The sequence below is a fragment of the Arachis hypogaea genome, chromosome 19 (assembly GCF_003086295.3).
Source record: "Arachis hypogaea cultivar Tifrunner chromosome 19, arahy.Tifrunner.gnm2.J5K5, whole genome shotgun sequence".
In the NCBI taxonomy this organism is placed as follows: domain Eukaryota; kingdom Viridiplantae; phylum Streptophyta; class Magnoliopsida; order Fabales; family Fabaceae; genus Arachis; species Arachis hypogaea.
The window spans coordinates 146505586-146524330 of record NC_092054.1 but is presented as its reverse complement, the minus strand read 5'-3'; the positions used below and the strand labels follow the sequence as shown (position 1 = coordinate 146524330).

The 18745-nt window shown below is 36.7% G+C and overlaps 1 protein-coding gene across 1 annotated transcript; it reads left to right on the top strand.

Moving 5' to 3' along the window:
- The first annotated feature begins 7178 nt into the window (after positions 1-7178).
- On the top strand, positions 7179-8387 carry LOC112778988 (lectin). The gene has a single exon (XM_025823249.2). The coding sequence runs from the start codon at positions 7479-7481 to the stop codon at positions 8181-8183; it is 705 nt and encodes a 234-aa protein (XP_025679034.1). The 5' UTR covers positions 7179-7478; the 3' UTR covers positions 8184-8387.
- Positions 8388-18745: the final 10358 nt, after the last annotated feature.

Sequence of the window (18745 nt, the reverse complement as noted above, 5' to 3'; positions counted from 1 at the left end):
AATTTCAAATCTAACTCCACATTCTCGTTTCCTTTCAAACCAAGCCTACTTCTCCTCCAACTTCCATCACCACTACCACCGCCAACACAGCCTCCATGTCCACCTGCATCCCTCTCCCAATGGTGACCACCATGTTTTAGGTAGCACCAACTACACAAACGCTTCAACAAAGTGATTCTTCACACACACCATTGATTTCAATAGTCTGAATCACCAGTGGTTCTTGTTCGTGTTGCATCCCTTGAATAGGCACCTGAACCGAGCATATGGATATGAAGGTGAAGCTACTCCGCAAGAGTTTCTATGGCGTCAAGCTCCACTATCTCGCTGACGACAACTTTGCCTCCTCTTGCCGCATCCTCCTCCCATCTGACCTAGTCTTCAAAAGTACTAGGTGACGACAACTTCCTAAATTTTAATTTTAATCTCCGTTTTCTTGCGAAATAACGTTGACCTCCTCTATTAAATTTAGCATATGTAATTCTTCTAACAATCCCGCTACGTTACCAATAGCATTTCTGCCAACATCTGCCAACTTTAATTGGGCTGGACTCCAAGCCCACTTAATTCCGAAAGCGACATCCCAAATTAACCCAGATTAATTCCTAATTTCACTAGTTTACCACACTAACCCTAATTTATTCTATACCCATATTTTCTTACCGTGGACACACTCCCCCAACCCCCATATCCTTCTCCAGTGCCGCATAGCCATCAGAATTGTCATCTCCGCCAGTCGCCGCCGCCAACCTAATTCATATTGATTTTTACCGTGTAGAACACCTCCACCCCCCAAACCCCTGACGGCTGTGTCTTCGAACAGTCAACCTCCAACGCGTTCTTGTCACCAGTGTCAACTCAGGTCAGCGCCGCCAGCAATTCTGCCCGCAATTACATCAACCATTATAGCATCCGCCGTCAAGCTTCCATCAACGGCGACACAGGTCTTCCATTGGCAAGCTTTGATCGAAGGTCACCACCTAGTCGTGCGATTGAAGTCGCATCGTCTTCGCTACTCACCCAGATGATGGTGCCTCACCCATGCATACTCGGCTCTGCAGTCTGCACGCACGCTGCTTCGGTTCACCGTGCACTGCCGTGAATCTGCTATTGAGTTACCTCCTTGGTTAGTGCTTATTTATGTATCTTGCATGATCTTATTATAAGTATAGTATCATATGGATTTTATTTGATGAAATTAGAATCTTTGGCTAGAACGTGTTTAGGTCTTTAAGTTAAGTTTGTTTTTATGCTATGTTCCATTGTTCATATTATATGGATACTTGTTAGTTATTGAGTTTAATTTATTTTGTTCATGTTAAGTATGTTAATTATCACTTCTACATGATTTTTGCTGGATTAGTATATGTTGATGTTGAAATATTTCATGGGTGTATCTTTTGAGTGAAAACTCATTTAAAAGTGTCTTTACTGGATTAACGTGTCTAATCTTAAAATTGCTTGTCATGAACTGAATTTAATTGTGATTTGGTCAATATTTCAACATTTTTTTTTGTTTAATGGAGGCTGCTATTGAAAGAATTTATCTCTTTTTATATTTGGTAACAGAAAAGTTGAAACCTATACTATTTTCTGATGTGGAAAGTATTTATGATTATGTCTTTTGACTAAATAATTCTTTAGATGTATCTTTATTGGACTAATGTGTTGTTTGTATAAACTTACTTGGATGTGTCTGTAAATTCATAAAGTACTGGACTAAAGGCGGTAAAATGCAACAATGGGATAATGTGGGCTTCCAAATCCTTGATGTTTGAATAAATGATTTCTGCAAAAATCTCATGGGTATTAGTAACTAATGCCGTTACGCAATGTTGATTTTACATACAGGACACCTTGAGGAATATAGGAAGGAAATAATGCTCGAAATCATTGTGGATCCTAATAATTTTGCCCTTGCGCAAGCACTGAAGTTCCTTGACAAAAGTCCTCAACCTACTGTGCACCATAATCATCCCAGGAACAAACGTAAGGAGGTTAGGACAACGTTCACAACACTGAGCATGAAGAGCATGATTCGGAGGACTAACGGAACACCCAAAAAATTACAACGGAGAGAAACATGATAACAAGAAAGTTGCATAGAACATTCTTGATTAATTAGTCTTATGATACCCCACTTATGTTTTATCACTTTTGTTTCATCCTGATATTTTCCTTGTCTTACACATGTTGATTGTCTTACTTGCTAGTAGGCGTTTCTAGTTAGACTATGGAAAAAAAAATTTGGATACTTCATAGAAGTTCTATCTATTATGGATGTGAATCCTATATTGGGGCATTGATGAGTCTTTTGGTTTCCGACATACAGTTGGTTTGTTTTAACAAGTTAATGTTTTGAAGCGACTTTTATGAAAATGTATTCTACTTATAACTTCATTGGACGCGTCTAATTCAGTGCATGTCATTATATGAAGGCGCCCTTTGTAAATGTGACTTCAGAGGATATGTCTTCACATGCATGTGTCTTTTAATGGACATGTTTTCTGTGAATGTGTCTTCTTAACTGAGGTGTTTTTTGTGAATATGTCTTCAGAGAATATGTCTTTTTAAATGATGTGTCTTTTTAACGGAGGTGTCTTCTATTGGAAATGTCTTCAGAGGATAAGTGTTTTTAAGGGAGGTACCTTTTTATGCATGTGTTTTTAAAGGGAGGTGTCATTGGTTGTTATGTCTTTGTATGATATGTCTTTTTTATGTATCTGTCTTTTTAATGGAAGTATCCTTTGTAAATGTGTCTTCAAATGATATGTCTTTTTAAATGATGTATCTTTTTAATAGAGGTGAATGATAAGTCATTTTAATGGAGGTGTCTTTTTATGCATATGTTTACGGATATGTCTATTTATGGAAGTGTCTTTTATAGATGTGTCTTAACAGGAAGTGTCTTGAGAGGATATGATTTTTGTACCTGAGTTTTCGTAATAAAACTTCCATGGAGATTCTTTTGGTAAACAAGAAAAAAGACAAAATATTTCTTTAAAAACTTGAAAATATAAACTTGCAAAATTGACTTCTGCTAACCAGAACCTCCTAAGTTGTTTCCTCCATAAATAGAACTCATATAACTAGTGCTGATTCGCTTTAAAGTTTGCACCTGGAAAACTTATAATAGTAAAATAACATGTACTTATGAATATGACTCGCTCATTCTTAATGCCTTATAACAATAGAATAACATGTACTTATGAAGATGACTCACCATTCTCAATGCTTTAAAAGTATCAATGTATCACACAAAAAAGAATACTATAATAATATCGGTGTATCACACACAAAAACACGTATGCTACAATTGTGTAAAAAATCAGGTAAAAATCATTCATTCGCTCTAACAACAGAATTGACCTCTCCAATTTTAGTGGCTGCTAGATCATTTTTCTGAGAAAAATCACCATGCAAAAAGTAAATTAGTCAATTATATACATAAAACAATTTGAAAAAAATAATGTGCATCAATGCATGCGCAATGATGAATTGAAGCATAAATAATGCAAAATAATTAATTTAAGCACACAAATGTAATGTGAATCATATTGCTGTGGAGCCATATATACATATTCCATCAAACTAATTAAGCAACTAGCGAGGCTTAAGCTGATAATCATCCACTGATTTACATGAAAAATCTACTACTATATTGCAGAAAACAAAAAAAATATGCATAAGATTATTACAATTGATAGCTACCAAGACAAAAATTAGAACAAATTTGAAAGGAAACATGCAACTTGCATAAAAGAATTCCACCAAAAATACACCATGTATCATAGTTGGAAGATCCGATTTGCATTAAAAATAATCCACACTAAATATACTACTAAACCACCATTTACCAACATTTTCTCTGGTAAGCCATGATACATTGATCAAATCTAGAATTTTCTAGGGACCAACTTCTGTGAAACAAAGACAAGTCTTATTAACATAGTGAAAAAATTTTAATTTGGTCAGCAATCACAATTTGTATTATTTGATTAAGAGATAGACTTAAATGGCACGAATAATAACTTGAATGATAAGTTAAATGGCACAAATATATAAGATATGCTTGTTTTATTTGCAGTAAGAGTCACTTGTATAAATACACAGCAACAACAAGGAATTATAACTATTCTAAAACAGAAAAGAAAAGGAAAGGAAACATAATTCTTTATCATATATATTAACAATTGGACCCTAATAATATCAACAAAGCATAGCAATGATATGATGATTAAAAGAAACAGTTAGTAGTTACCTTGGTAAGAGCACTTCTTGAGCATCTTTTCAAGGATCTTGAGCCATAATTGATCATCATCAACAACCAGCACTCTCATCTAAAGGCTATTTTCGGATGTCGTCTTCTTCTTCTTGTATGTTTTTTACTCAGCAAATGTACAATAACAAAAAAAAATTCAAAACCTTTAACAAAAGACATCCAAAACACAAAAAAAAAAAAATTCAAAACTTACGAAATAGAAACATTCAGAACATATAAAAAAGAAACATGCTATACCAATAGAGGAAGACACATCTGAAACCTCAAAAAACGAAAAATCCACAGCTTAAGGGAGTAAGATTACAAACATAATCAGTGCATTATAGGAGTTTAAGCTAGAAATATTCATGTTTAAGCACCGACACTCACAGGCTTTCCTTAGACAAATTTTGTTCTTCAGTAGGTGATACAAGTTAAAATCTTTACTGACTAGTCAAGATTTTAATTTATCCACAAAATAAGTCATGACTTTCAACGAGTAAAAAAAATGGCTCTACTTCTTATTACTCCATGAACACACACAACAAACCAAAATTCCTAAATTGAAAAATCATAATCCTACTTATGGGATAGACAATCATTGGAAATTTGAAATTGCCCTTACATTGGATTGGAACACCCTATTCTCTCTTTTCCTCAAATATTTAATATCAAATAAAATAATAAGAAAAGCAATTCTTCAATTCTAATGAGTTGGAATTTACCTGAAAAAACACATCTTTTCTATAGTTGAACTGATTGGTGCGTGAAAGAGTTGGGACTTGGGCCTGCAGCCTTGCAAAATATTTCAAAATTCAAACACCATACACATGTGGATTCACATATAACACCAACAAAAATTCTAAAAATAGTGAATAACATACTTGATCAACCAAAATTCAAATACCATACACATGGACGGGAGAGAGAGATTGAACTATTGAGTGACTGTACCTAACGGCGGTCTGCAACGGCGACAGGGGCTCGCGGACTCTGGACGGTGCAACAGCAAGGTGGGGATGCATCACAGCTGCGATGGAAGACGCGTGGCGGAGAGGCGACGAGTGGGAGCTCGACTGCACGCGAGGTAGGGTGGCCGAAGGGACGCGATGACGGTGAAGCAGATGCATGATGCTGGTTGTCTTTCCTGCACGAATGGCGGATGAATCGGTGGCAACGTATGCAAGGAGACTAGGGTGGAGAAAGGACGGGAGATTTGGGGGAGAGATTAAGATTTTTAAGTGAAAATGAAAATAAAAGGATAAATTTTGATTAAATCCTGATTATTCAAATTTTATTTTTTAAAAAAATTAAAAAATAATAATTAATTATTATTGTCAAAAATTAGTAGATAGTATCTTAACAACGTATACTTTTCGTTCTAATAATTAAATTCTTGACCTTGACAAAATGGTCATTTTGCTCCTTAATTTAAAATAACAAAAAAAATTTTGAATCCGTATCACCTACAAACATTGGAAACTTGAGAACGTAATGCTGCATAGCTCTTCCTTTTTTTTTTGGGACATGGGCCTATAAGATTGCAAGGCTCCGATAAATTAGTCTGACAGTATGTTCAGTGTAAGCAATTTATACTATTTATTTATTACAATTTCTTTATTCTATTATGACAATTTAATTATTATATGTATAAATATATACAAATATTTTGTAATTAATTTAGGAGCTAAACGTTAACGTATATTTTTTTTAAAAGAAAATATACTTAAAAAGGAAGTAAATTAACACTAAATTTTTTATTAATAGTTTAAAAATGGGTTGGTTTCTAAAAAAATAATATATTAATTTTAAATGGACAGTTTTAAATTACGTGATACGCCTAATCACCCATTAATTAGTTAGTTAATACCGTTTATTTTTTATATTATTTTTAAACCGTCTATTTTTCTATTATTTAAAACCGTCCATCTTTACTGTTATTTGAAACGTTTTTTGGTCCAATTTAAATTATTAATATTTTTATTATTTTAAAAAATTATATTTTTATATTTACAAATACAAATACCTCGTTTACAGTATAAACGAGATAATTATTGTAAATGTATCTCGTTTAGATATGTATATCTTTTTTAAATTTCATATATCTCATTTACATTATAAACAAAACTTATTTATAGTGTAAATGAGATAAGATTGGAAGACTTGTTTTTGTAATAATTTTTATAATTATTTATTTTAGTAAATAAAATATTTATTTAAATAAAAAATTTCATACTTTAAAACATTAATGACTAACTAATGACCAAAAATAATAAATTTTGATAGTGTCTTTTTCCTATTTTTTTTACAGCATTTCTCAATTTATTTATTTATCAGAGCTGTATATTTGTAACTAAATGATTACCAAAAACAATAAAATATTGGTAGCTAAATGATGAACAAAAACAATAAATTATGATAATACTCTTACATCTCTCAATTTATTAATATAAAATAATCTTTCGATACCCTAAGACCCTGCTACCAAAGGCTGGAGGCTACAAAAACAGTTCTACTCTTTGGGTGTCGGCTCCAAGAACTCTTAGCTTCGTATTAGCAGCACCGCACTGCAACTCTAGCTCTCTTGGATATAGAAACAGATCGTCACATTTTGAATTCCACTATATAAGAATAGGAAGATAGTTGGAATTTGGTAGCTATAGGATTAATATCCTTGCCTCATAGTCATGCATTCACATACACGTTGCAGACTTGCAGTACAAATAATTAAAAGTAGTTGGTAGTATAAGCATTTATCATCATGGACCACCGATCTAGCTAAACTAGAATGAAGGACTATATTAGCACGGTCTTCTTCTGGTATTAAGGGATCTCACATTGTAATCCTCAATAATTGAATCGAGTAAGTGATAACGCGTAGTATAAATAAGAAGCATTTATGATAGGTGATGAAGCTAGAGGGTGACGCCATATATATTACACTATGGACGTGACGTAGTGTTAAACTGTTAATGGTTGTTAAAGGCCATGCATGTGAAAAACAACGACCTATCTAATATCTTTTGTATTTTGTTTTTGTTGATCATCACTTGCTACACTACCTATTATGTACCTTAAGAAGGAAGCTAAGGTACTTAATTAGACCAATCGCCACACTATAAATACCGAGCTGGTGCAGTAGGCTTGGCATCCCATCCCAAACTCATACAGATCCCTCACATCTCATTTCATTTCCAAAAACCACAAAACCATAGCCATGGGTGTCTCATTTAACTTGCACAAATTTGACCCTAAGCACTCCAAGGAGATCCAATTCCAAGGAGACGCAACCATTACCGATCACCATATCATTCGACTCACCAATCTGGACGACGATGGCAACCCACTGGGAAACAGAGTTGGCCGAGTCTTATTCTCCGACCCTGTGCACCTCTACGACCACAGTGGCCTCCGAGCAGGATTTGAAACCACCTTCGTCTTTCGCATCTCAAAACCCTATAACACTGAATATACACCTGGACCTGGTGATGGTCTTGCCTTCTTCCTTGCTAGTGCTGACACTGAAATTCCTCCTGAATCTTCTGGAAAGTTTCTCGGCCTCTTTAATGATGCATCTGACAGAATTGTTGCTGTTGAATTCGATACTTTTTCCAACTCCGATATTGGGGATCCCAATTATCCGCACATCGGAGTTGATGTTAACTCTATCAGGTCATCAAAAGTTTGTTACTGGAATTTTCATGATGCAGCGATAACTACTGCAAAGATAACATATAACTCTGCTCATAAGAAGTTAACTGTCCATGTCTCTACATATCTCCACAGCCAGCCCGACACTCTTACTTATGATGTCGATTTGAGCACTAAGCTGCCTGAAAAGGTTAAGATTGGAATATCTGCTTCCACTGGACAATTCTCGCAGACTACTGAGATTCTGTCTTGGATCTTCAAGTCTAACTGAAAAGGAACATCGATAGATGTTGACTTGTTGCCAAGTTTGTGTTGTGTCTTTTATTTTAATTCAATAAGGACAAGCCTACTCGTCTTTAGTTTGTCTCTGTAAGTGTTATGCCACTACGGATACAGGCAAGACTGTCCATTGTTGTTGTTTGTGTTTGGATTTGGTTTCTTGTTTTATGTGATATATGCATGGATGCTTACTTTATTTTCTTAGTTTTTGCCTTTATTTCTTCCTTCTGTCTTTTCAAAAGTGCAAAACATCCCTTCTAGTAACTAATTTCCTAGCTAGTTAACTGCATGGACAAGGGATCGGGAAGCACCAAAGGGAAATATGGTTAGAACAACAAATTACCACAACCATGCTTGTTAGTATTTTGTTGTATGTAATTTTGATTCACAACTAGTTTAATTATGCTTATGTTTTTGGGAGGCTAAAAGTTTTAGCTTTTAGGTTCACTTCTTACGTCCTAGGTTTGATTATTAGTTGAGAAATTATTTTTCAATCCTACTGAAGAGAGAATAAATTAAATAAAAAATTAATCATAAAATAATAATAAAATTATAAGTAATGAAAAATTATACTCTAAAATAGTATTAAATAAATGAGTACAAGAGTACTATAAAAAATATATATTCTATTTTTTTGTTTGATTTTATAAAATTTGTCATTGTAATTTAGGTGTTGATTTATCTTATTAGAAAAAATAAATTAAATAAAAAATTAATTATAAATAACAACAGACATAATTGGTAAAAAATTATAATTTAAAATTGTACTAAAAAATACCGAGAAAGTACTAAAAAAGTACGATGTAAAAAAGAATATTAAAAAAAGACAACTAACATTTTTACGTATATACCTAAAAAATGATAGAATAATAATATAAGAAAGTAATTTTAATTTTAACTATAATGTAAATTGTTGATCCCATTAAGTAGAGTAAATTAAACAAAAAATAACTATAATTAATAATAGTAAAAAATTATAATGTCCTAACAAAGAATACTAAAAATATTTAAAAAAATACTATATAAAAAATTATAAAAAATTAAATATATTTAAAAAAATAACATTATAATTTAATGTCATATCTATTTTAGTAATTATCTATCTAAATATGGTAGTTCTTGTTTAAATTTAATTATATGCTTTACTTTTTTCTTCATTTATATATAATAAATCTAAAGTATTTTTTTTAAGAATAAAAAACAAAAGCAACCTTAATTAATTTTGGAACAAACCAAGATTGATATTATGTTTAATTGATATTACTTTAAGGATTCATTTAATTTGGTACCTTAATATTAGGCATGATAATACATGCTCATTATGTTAGATGTTACAACCTTATCTGTCTTCGCCTATGTAGTCAATTTATCAAAATAGAAACCTACATATCATAACCTTCTTATATGTCAAAGATGATATAAAAATTAACCATGTATATAGAAATGGTACAATGTCTTAACAAATAAAAGATAAATATTAATTCAAAAAAAATGAATGAATATATATCAATAATAAGCTATCTAACAGTAGTAACAATCATTTTAACTTTGTTTATTTATGATTTGATTTTTAGATGTATTATTTTGATCCTCAACGTTCTAAACGTTCTATTTCAGCTTCAAAAATTTTCAAACGCTCTACTTTAATTTCAAAAAAAATTTAAACTGATTAAATATTGTTCTATTATTAAATTTGACAGAAACAATTAACAAATTTAAGAATTAATAGTATTTGATTTTAATATATATGTAAATCGACCTATCAACATAAAAAAAATTCTTTAATTTTGAAGCATTGATGCTCGTTAGGATTTGGATTTTTTTTAAATAAGGAGATCAAGAAGAAGAAATATTACAAAAAAAAAATTTGGTTATATTTTTTCTAACATAAAAAAGAATATATGACTTAACAACAATGTTGTTAATACTTACATTACTCATTTCATTAATTATTCGTGTGAAATTTAATCGTATGACAACATTGAACCAATTTAAAATCTTTTAAGATAAAAATAAGATATTTAAAATGTTAAGAATTAAATTAGAATGACCCAAAAATAATAAAAAGGTATATATACCGACTAACACAAAAGATGATAAAAGGTATGCAGAGCTAAAATAAAAGTCTAGAGTATATATAAGCAAAAGGTAAAGAGTGCGGAAAATTAAAGAGCATTCAAAGCAACAAATATATACAAAAGTCCAAAAACATACTAAAATAGAGATGCAAGTACTGAAAATTGAAATAAAAGTGTCTGGAATTAGAACAATTCACAACTAAATAATCTGGCTGATGTATGATGACCTCCCCACACTTAAAGATTAGCATCGGCCTCAATACTCATCAAATCAAGCTGAGTGGAAGGAGTCGTCGCCATCATCTCTACTGCCTCCTGCTGGGGACTGGGGCTCCTCCGTCTCACTGGCCTAGGCCTCCTCTTCATCACTATGCTCTGAAGGGGTGTCAGGCTCAGGTGGAATATTAGTACCGCCAGAGATTATGATCCTCTTTAAGTGTTGATAATGTCGTTTGTTGCAATGCTCTATCTGATCAATCCCCTCGAAGAGGCACTGCACAAGACGGTAAATCGGCTGCGAAGTAGATGATGGTGCTGCTGGTATAGATGGTGTTGAAGGTGTTGAAGGTGGTGCTGAGGGTCTTGCTACTGCTGAGGATGTGGCTGCCTCTGTAGTGGTGGTGGGTGCCCTACGACCTTGGTGTCTGGTGGATGACTAAGGTCTAAACCAATTGTCGTGTGGAATGACTTTCTTCGCAGCAACAACTACCGACCTCTCATCCCCATCCCCCCAGGGTACCTCAGCCTGGTGACCCATCTGCATGATCAAGCAGGGGATGCCAGATTGCCCTTGACATGGGTCTAGACCATATACCACCTGATGAGTCTTGGAAGGTATAGTTGCTTCCCTTTCAAGATACACCAGAGAAGTACTGCCATATCTGATGGAATCTCTGTCTCATGAGTGTTGGGCATTACATATGTTCCTGTGTGGATCTGGACGCTCTGAGGTATAGCTCGCCTCGTGGGAGTTCGAACCGGCTTTCCTTGGAGCACAAAGTGTGGAACGTCGTCTAATTGCTGGGAAGGCGGCGTTGGGCACCTACTAAGGGACTCCAACGCTCAAGTAAGTAAGAATCTAAGGTAATTCAGAGTAAGACTGAATGTATATCATACCTGTGACTGAGTAAGTCACCTATATATAATGGAGATATTGAAGGTAGTTATTTGTATCATTTGTTATCGGTTTTGACGTGGTCCTTGTTGGTAGCCCGAGATTCGGGGCTTTAGTTTTTACGTGGAGAGATTTGCGGGGAGGTTATGTGTTGATCCTAGTTCCAAAGTTTCTGGTATAGACCGTTCTTGGGGTAACGGATCATAGCCCCAAGATTGACCTGTTTTAGAAGTCGAGCTATAAACAGGTTAAGCTTATATGAGCTATAGTTCGGGACCAGGATCTATGGTAGATTTTCTGTCTGTTTCTCGTGATTTTGGGATGTGGTTTTCTAGGTGCATCGAGGGGGCCAAGCTATGGCTTGGTGTGGTTGGAGCCCCCAAGCTTAATTTGTTTATTATTGGATTTGAAAAATAGGTCATTCTTTTGAATTTTGGCGATAACTATGAAGACAGCTGTATTAAATATGTGTTGGTAACTGGAACGGTGGTGAGATCTGGCCATTGATTTGGGTTTTTCGCATTTTTTATCGATGGCTGGGGTTTGCTGCTGAAGACGTAACGTTTGCTGGAGATGTGGGGTAGTGGGCTGGTGGGTGGTTTTTTCGGGACTCTTTGAGTATCCACTTTGAGTTTTTACTTCTTGTTTTTGGCGGAAGATAAGCAAAAAAGGTTAGTTGCTCTTCTCTTGTTTTCTTTTCATTTTTCTGTTTTGCATGTTTGTTTTCGAAATGGAGAAAGGAAAAAAGGTTGAGATAGGGACGACTGCTAGTGGTAAAAAAGAGGTAAAAATTGTTGAAGATGTGTGGGTTTGGGATCCTGCGAATCCATTTGCATGGGTGGCAAAGTCAGTCAAAGGGTACGCTTTTGTGTTTGATGATGAGCAGAGTGCATCGCAGTTAGGGTTAGTGTCTTCATGGGTTAGGGAGGGTAGTGATATCAAACTTAGGTGTGTACCATGTAGTGCTACTGATCGTGTCTTTCATCGCAGGGAGGGTTTTGAGTTCTTCTTTATGTATAGTTGTGTTTTTGTTGACCTAGGTGTGAAGTTTCCTTTTTCTGAGTTTGAGCGTGACGTGTTGATGCAACTTAAGTGTGCACCATCTCAGCTACACCCTAATTCTTGGACATTTGTTAGGGCTTTTCAGATTCTGATGGGATTTTTAGAGATTGATCCTTTATTGGAGGTCTTTTTTGCGTTGTTTCAGTGTAAGCGGGTTAGACGTGGTTGTTGGTTGAACCTGGCCAGTGCCCCTGATCGTGCCATTTTCAGTTTGTATAGGTCTTCTTATAAGGGTTTTAAGTCTATGTTTTTGAAGATTGATATTGCTGAGGGTGAATTTCCTTGGTTTGTTGATGAATGTCTGTTGGAGAGGTTTCCTTTATTCTGGGTTCCGAGGCCTAGACAGATATTGGCTGGGTATGGATGGGATGGAGTATAGGAATGAGATGATTGTGGAATTTTTATTTAACCATATCTCTTCTTCGGGCTTCTTGTTGGTTATTGAACTTCTTGAGTTGGAAACGGATAAAGATGCATTGGTTGGATACATGGGTAATGGTTGTGTGTAGTTTGTTTGTATATGATTGGTTATGGTTTGTAATTCCTTTGCTGCTTATTTTTTTGCAGTTGAGAAAGCTCCCAAGGTGACTTCGAGTAGCCTGTGAGCTTATTTTCGGACAAAAACGTTGAAAAGCAGGGTTCTAGTAGTCATATTATGGCAGAGAAGGGTGCCGAGGTTGATCAACCATCTCCTGTTAAGAAAATTAGTTTTAAACGAAAAAGGGGTGAGGGCAAAAAGGATAGGCCTGTGAACTTGGCCGAGGATAAGCTCGGCGGGAAGGATGTTGATTTGGAGGTGAAGCGTTTTACTGAAAACCAGAGAGTGCTTCATGGCTACAGAGGAGATGAGGACTTGACTTCCCTTTGGAGTGAACACTTCCCGTTGAGTATGGTGGCCAATGAGTATTCTCAAAGTCCATCTGATGTCAAGCTCGTTCAGGAGGTTGGTGATATTGGAGTTTGTCAGTATCTTCGGGTATAATATTTTTACTCAGCTCTCTTTAGTAGCGTTAGTTTGTGTTGGTTTAATTTATTTTGCTGGTTATTTCATGTGATGGGAGCTCAGCTGATGTCTATTGGCCGAACACAGGAGTTGAAGCATGCGAGGGATTCGTTCGATAAAGCTACGGTTGATCAGCTGATGCAGGATAATTTGGAGAAGGGGAATAAGCTTCATACTGCTCTAGATTTGGTGGATTCTTTGCAAGGGAAACTGACAGTCGCCGAGGATGCTGGTAAAATGCTTGGCGAGGAGAAGACTGCTTTGGAGGCTAGGTTGATAGTTCTCGGTGCTCAGAAGAAGCTGCTTGAGACTGAGAAGGAGGATCATGGGATTGAAATGTTCGCTGCTGGTTTTGAGAGAGCAGTTGAGCAAGCAAAACATCTGGCGCCTGCTGCTTATTTGTCTGCGATGAATCCGTGTAAGGTTGTTGTTGGCGATGAGTTGGTTGATGATGATGATGGTGTTGAAGGGGAGGGTGAAAACCCAAATATTTAGCTTATAATAGATTGTTGTTTTTATGTATGTATTTTGGAACCTTTAGGCTTATAGCCGTTAGCTTTATTTGATGTGTTTATTTTGAACTGCTGGCTTGTACTTAGCCAAACAAATTTGATAATGTTAAGATTTTGTTGCATGTTTGATTTTTGTGAAAGATTTGTTTGAATACTTCGAATTTTTGGGTTAGTAGTACTCGGCCGAGTAGGATAGAGAATGTAATATAGATAATAGGTAATGTTTGTATTGTAAGATGATGAATGAAAGAGTGCGGGGTGGTGTGCCTCATTAAAACCTCTCCAGCAAAACCCTTCTTAGGGATAAAATCTGGTAGTAGGAAAAAGAGTGCATCACCATGCCCGACTTATAGTCTAACTGAAATACATTCTTAAAGAAGATATGTTCCAACTGTTTAGTAGGATAGTTCCATCAAGCTTTTGTAATTTGTAGGCTCCTTTGCCGATGACTTTTTGGATCCGGAATGGGCCTTCCCAATTGGTGCTTAGCTTGCCATGTCCTTGTGGTTTTTGTACGTTTTCTATTCTTCTGAGAATGAGGTCTCCTTCTAAGAATGTCCTCGGTTTGAGTTTTTTGTTGTATTTTCGAGCTATAGCTCGTATAGCAACTAGTTGTTGTAGTGTTGACTTGTTTCAGCTTTCTTCGAGGAGGTCAAGCTCGGTTCTTCTGTTTTCGATGTTGTTGCTTTCGCTGACGTTTGTAGTTCTGGGATTTTGTAGAGAGACCTCAATGGGTAGCATGGCATCACATCCGTATACCAACCTAAAACGAGTTTTCTTTGTTGACGATTGTTCTGTTGTGTCATAGCTCCACAGTACTTTAGGGATAAGCTCGGCCCATTCTCCTTTTGAGTCTTCAAGTTTCTTTCTAAGGCCCTGTAAAATGATCTTATTGGCAGTTTCGGCTAAACTGTTAGTTTGTGGACGTTCGACAGACGAAAACTGTTAAACTATTTTGAAATTTTGTAAGAAATTTGTGAATTTTTTATCTATAAATTGTCTACCATTATCAGTGATAATGGATTGAGGAATACAAATCGGCAGAGTATGTTTTTCCATACGAAAGAAATCATTTTTTCGGAAGTTCTTTTTGCCAATGTTATTGCTTCTATCCATTTTCTAAAATAGTCAATGACAACAATTAAAAATTTAACCTAACCTGGCCTAAAGCGGGTGGAAAAGGTCCGAGGATGTCTAGTCCCTACTTGTTGAATGGCCAGCTCACCTCAGATGAGTGTAACTGTTCGGCTAGGTTGTGGATGATTGGTGCGTGACGTTGGCAATGATCACAATGTTTAATTTTATGCATGCAGTCTTGTTGCAACGTCGGCCAATAATAACCTGCTCGGAGGATTTTAGAAGCTAAGCTTCGTCCTCCTATGTGTGTTCTACAAACGCTTTCATGAACTTCATCCATTGCCACTTTGGCCTCTGCCATGTTTAGGCATTTTACGAGAGGCCTTGTAAAACCTCTTTTGTATAGTTCGGAGCCGAGTATTGTGTAAAAACTTGCTCTTCTTTTGAATTTTCTTTTATTTTGAATGTTGTCGGGTATGTCACCTGTTTGCAAGTAATTTATGAAAGGTGTTCGCCAGTCATCTTCCTGCAAGATACTTGAAATTGTTGTTAGCATAACACTTGGTTCATCAAGCGTTAGTTGGGATAATATAGGTGTCTTAGTTTGACTTCTTGTTGTTGCTAATTTTGAAAGGATATATGCTCTATCATTTTCTTCCCGAGGTATGTGGGATATATCGAATTTTTAAAAACCGGTTACAAGGTTATTGACAATAGTGTTGTATTTTTCTAGTAATGGATCCTTTACCTGGAAATTACCTGTTACCTGTTGTACCAAAAGTAAGGAGTCGCATTTGATGCTTAGCTGTGTGATGCCTATTGTGTGGGCCAGTCGTAGTCTAGCTATTAGCACTTCGTATTCTACTTGGTTATTGCTTGCATGGAAAGTAAATTGTAGGGATTGCTCTAATGATGTTCCTTGTTCGTCCTCAAGTAGTATTCCTGCTTCGGAGCCCTTACTGTTTGAAGCTCCGTCGACGTATAGTCTCCATTTGTTATCTGTAGGACCTTGTTCTTCTAAAGTGAGTTCTGCGATGAAGTCAGCTAGTGCTTGAGATTTGATGGCACCTCGGGACTGGTATTGGATGTCATATTCTGACAGCTTGATCGACCATTTGATTAATCTTCCTGCCAGTTTGGGTTTCGTCAGAATTTGTCTTAGGGGTTGCTCGGTTCTGACCACAATGGTATGGCTTTGGAAGTAATGCCGCAAGCGTCTGACCGTTGTTACAAGGGCCAGAGCCAGCTTTTCTAGCTTCGGGTATCGGACCTCGGCATTCTGAAGGGATTTGCTGACGAAGTATACCGGGTGTTGTTGCTTTCCTGTTTCTGTTACTGAGACAGAATTGATAGCATGATTAGTAACAGATAAATAGAGATAAAGTTGTTTACCAACCTTTAGGGTTTGAAGGATTGGTGGCTCTGATAGTATGGTTTTGAGTTCGGCAAAGGCTTCTTCGCACTCTTTGGTCCATTCGAACTTTTGTTGTTTTCTTAGAGTCTTGAAAAAATGATGTGATCGGTGAGCTATGCGGGGTAAAAACCTGGCCAATGCTGCAAGTCGGCCAGTTAATTATTGAACTTCTTTGACCGTCTTTGGGCTTCTCATGTTTAGGATTGCCTGGCATTTTTCGGGGTTGGCTTCAATACCTAGGCAAGTTAGCATGAAACCGAGAAATTTCCCGCTCTGCACTCCAAAAGCGCACTTTTCTGGATTGAACTTCATGTTGTGCCTTGTTAAGGTCTGTGTAGTCCACACACATCCTCTACTTATCGTTGTTCTTCTTTACCATCACCACGTTGGCTAACCAAGTGGAATACCTGAGCTCTTTGATGAAACCAACGTTGAGAAGTTTTTGGGTTTCCTCCAGGGAAGCTGCTCTCTTCTCTGCGCCGGGGTGTCTTTTCTTTTGAGCTATAGGTCAGATTGATGGGTTGATGGCTAGCTTGTGACAAATGACGTTGGGGTCTATCCCTGGCATATCTGTTGGGGTCCATGCGAATAGGTCGGCATTTTACCTTAATAGCTTGGCTAGTTCCTTCCGTTCTCCATTGTTTAGTGCGTTGCCGAGGTATGTATGCTTTCCTTCCTCGGCCATTAGCTAAACCTTTGTAAGGTCGTCTGTTGGCATCGGTCTTTCTTGATAGTTGGTCCAAGGGTCCAAGTCGGCCAGGGGTGGTAAGTGACTCGAATTGTATACTGCCTGGACATACTGCTGCTCGGGTTGTCTTGGATATTTGGTTTTTAGGCTAGCGTTATAGAACTTCTTGGCTTCCTTCTGGTCCCCATGAATTGTAACTACTTTGTTATCCTATGAAAGAAACTTAACACACAAGTGCACAGTAGAGACAATAGTGCTGAATGCATTTAAGGAGGGTTTGCCTAAGATTATATTGTAAGGACTTTTGCAATCAACAACAAGGTATTGTATATCTATGGTTTTGCTGTTAGTATAATCTCCAAATGTGGTTTGTAACAAATGTAGCCTCGGATAGAAACTCACTCACCTGATTGACCTACCAGTTCCCCGAGTGATGGCTGGAGAGCTTTGTCACTTAGCTTCATCTTTTGAAATGTTGAGTAAAATAGCACATCTGCGCTGCTCCCCGGATCCATCAGGATCTTCTTTACTAATGGCTCTCCGAGCTGTGCTGTGATGACTACGGGGTCATCCAGGTTGCGGTCAGTTTCCTTATAGTCCTTAGGGAGGAACGAGATCTCTGGTTTGTCCTTCTTGGCGAGTTGGGACAAGGTTGACCCTGTCATGGTCATCATAGCTCGGTACGACCTTTTTCTTGCCGAGTTTATACATCCTCCACCTGCAAAACCACCGAAAATGCAATTTATTTCTCTGTGAGGTGGGTTAACATCATTGTCTACATTTTTCCCTTTATCTCAGGAATTGTCAGTTGTTTTAGGTTGCTGACCGAGGTCTTCTGTGTTCCGCTTTCGTCCGTGGCTTTCGATGTATTTATCCAGTAGTCCTTGGCGGGCTAGATTTTCGAGGACATCCTTTGCTATTACACAGTCATCTGTGGTGTGTCTGTATTTCTGATGGAAGGCGCAGTGTTTGGATTTGTCTACATATCGCTGGTCTTGATATGTACCAGCCCTGTTTGGAGGTTTGATGACTTTTGAATGCAGGATGTCTTTTATAATGTCTTCCCTTTTTGTATTAAGGGGAGTGTAGTTGTCGAACTTAGGTGTCAGTCTAAATGACCTCTGGTTTGTTCTACTGCTCGAATGCTTGTTTCGTCTTTCGTCTTTTCTGTTTGAGGTAGGCTTTTCCACTCTTCACAATGCTTGGAATTCCTCAATTTCGATCTCGGTTGTTGCTTTTTCTCAGAATTCAGCTAGAGTCTTCGGTTTTGCTATAACTATGGTCTCTTGAAATTTTCCTGGGCGAAGACCACTCTTTAGGGCGTAAAGGTAGACTTCAGGGTTTAGGTTGGGTATTTCATTGGTTGCTTCCGCGAACCTAGTCATGTAGTCTTTCAGGCTTTCGTTCGGCCCTTGTTTGATAGTGCTCAGGTAGTTGGAATTGTGGACGTATATTTTGGATGCGGCAAAATGATTGACAAACTGGTTGGCCAGCACATCAAAATTGGAGATGGAACCTTCAGGGAGGTTGGAGAACCAAATTAGGGCGACTCCATCCAGAAAGGTCGGGAAAGTGCGGCACAAAATTAGGTTGGATTCTTTGTTCA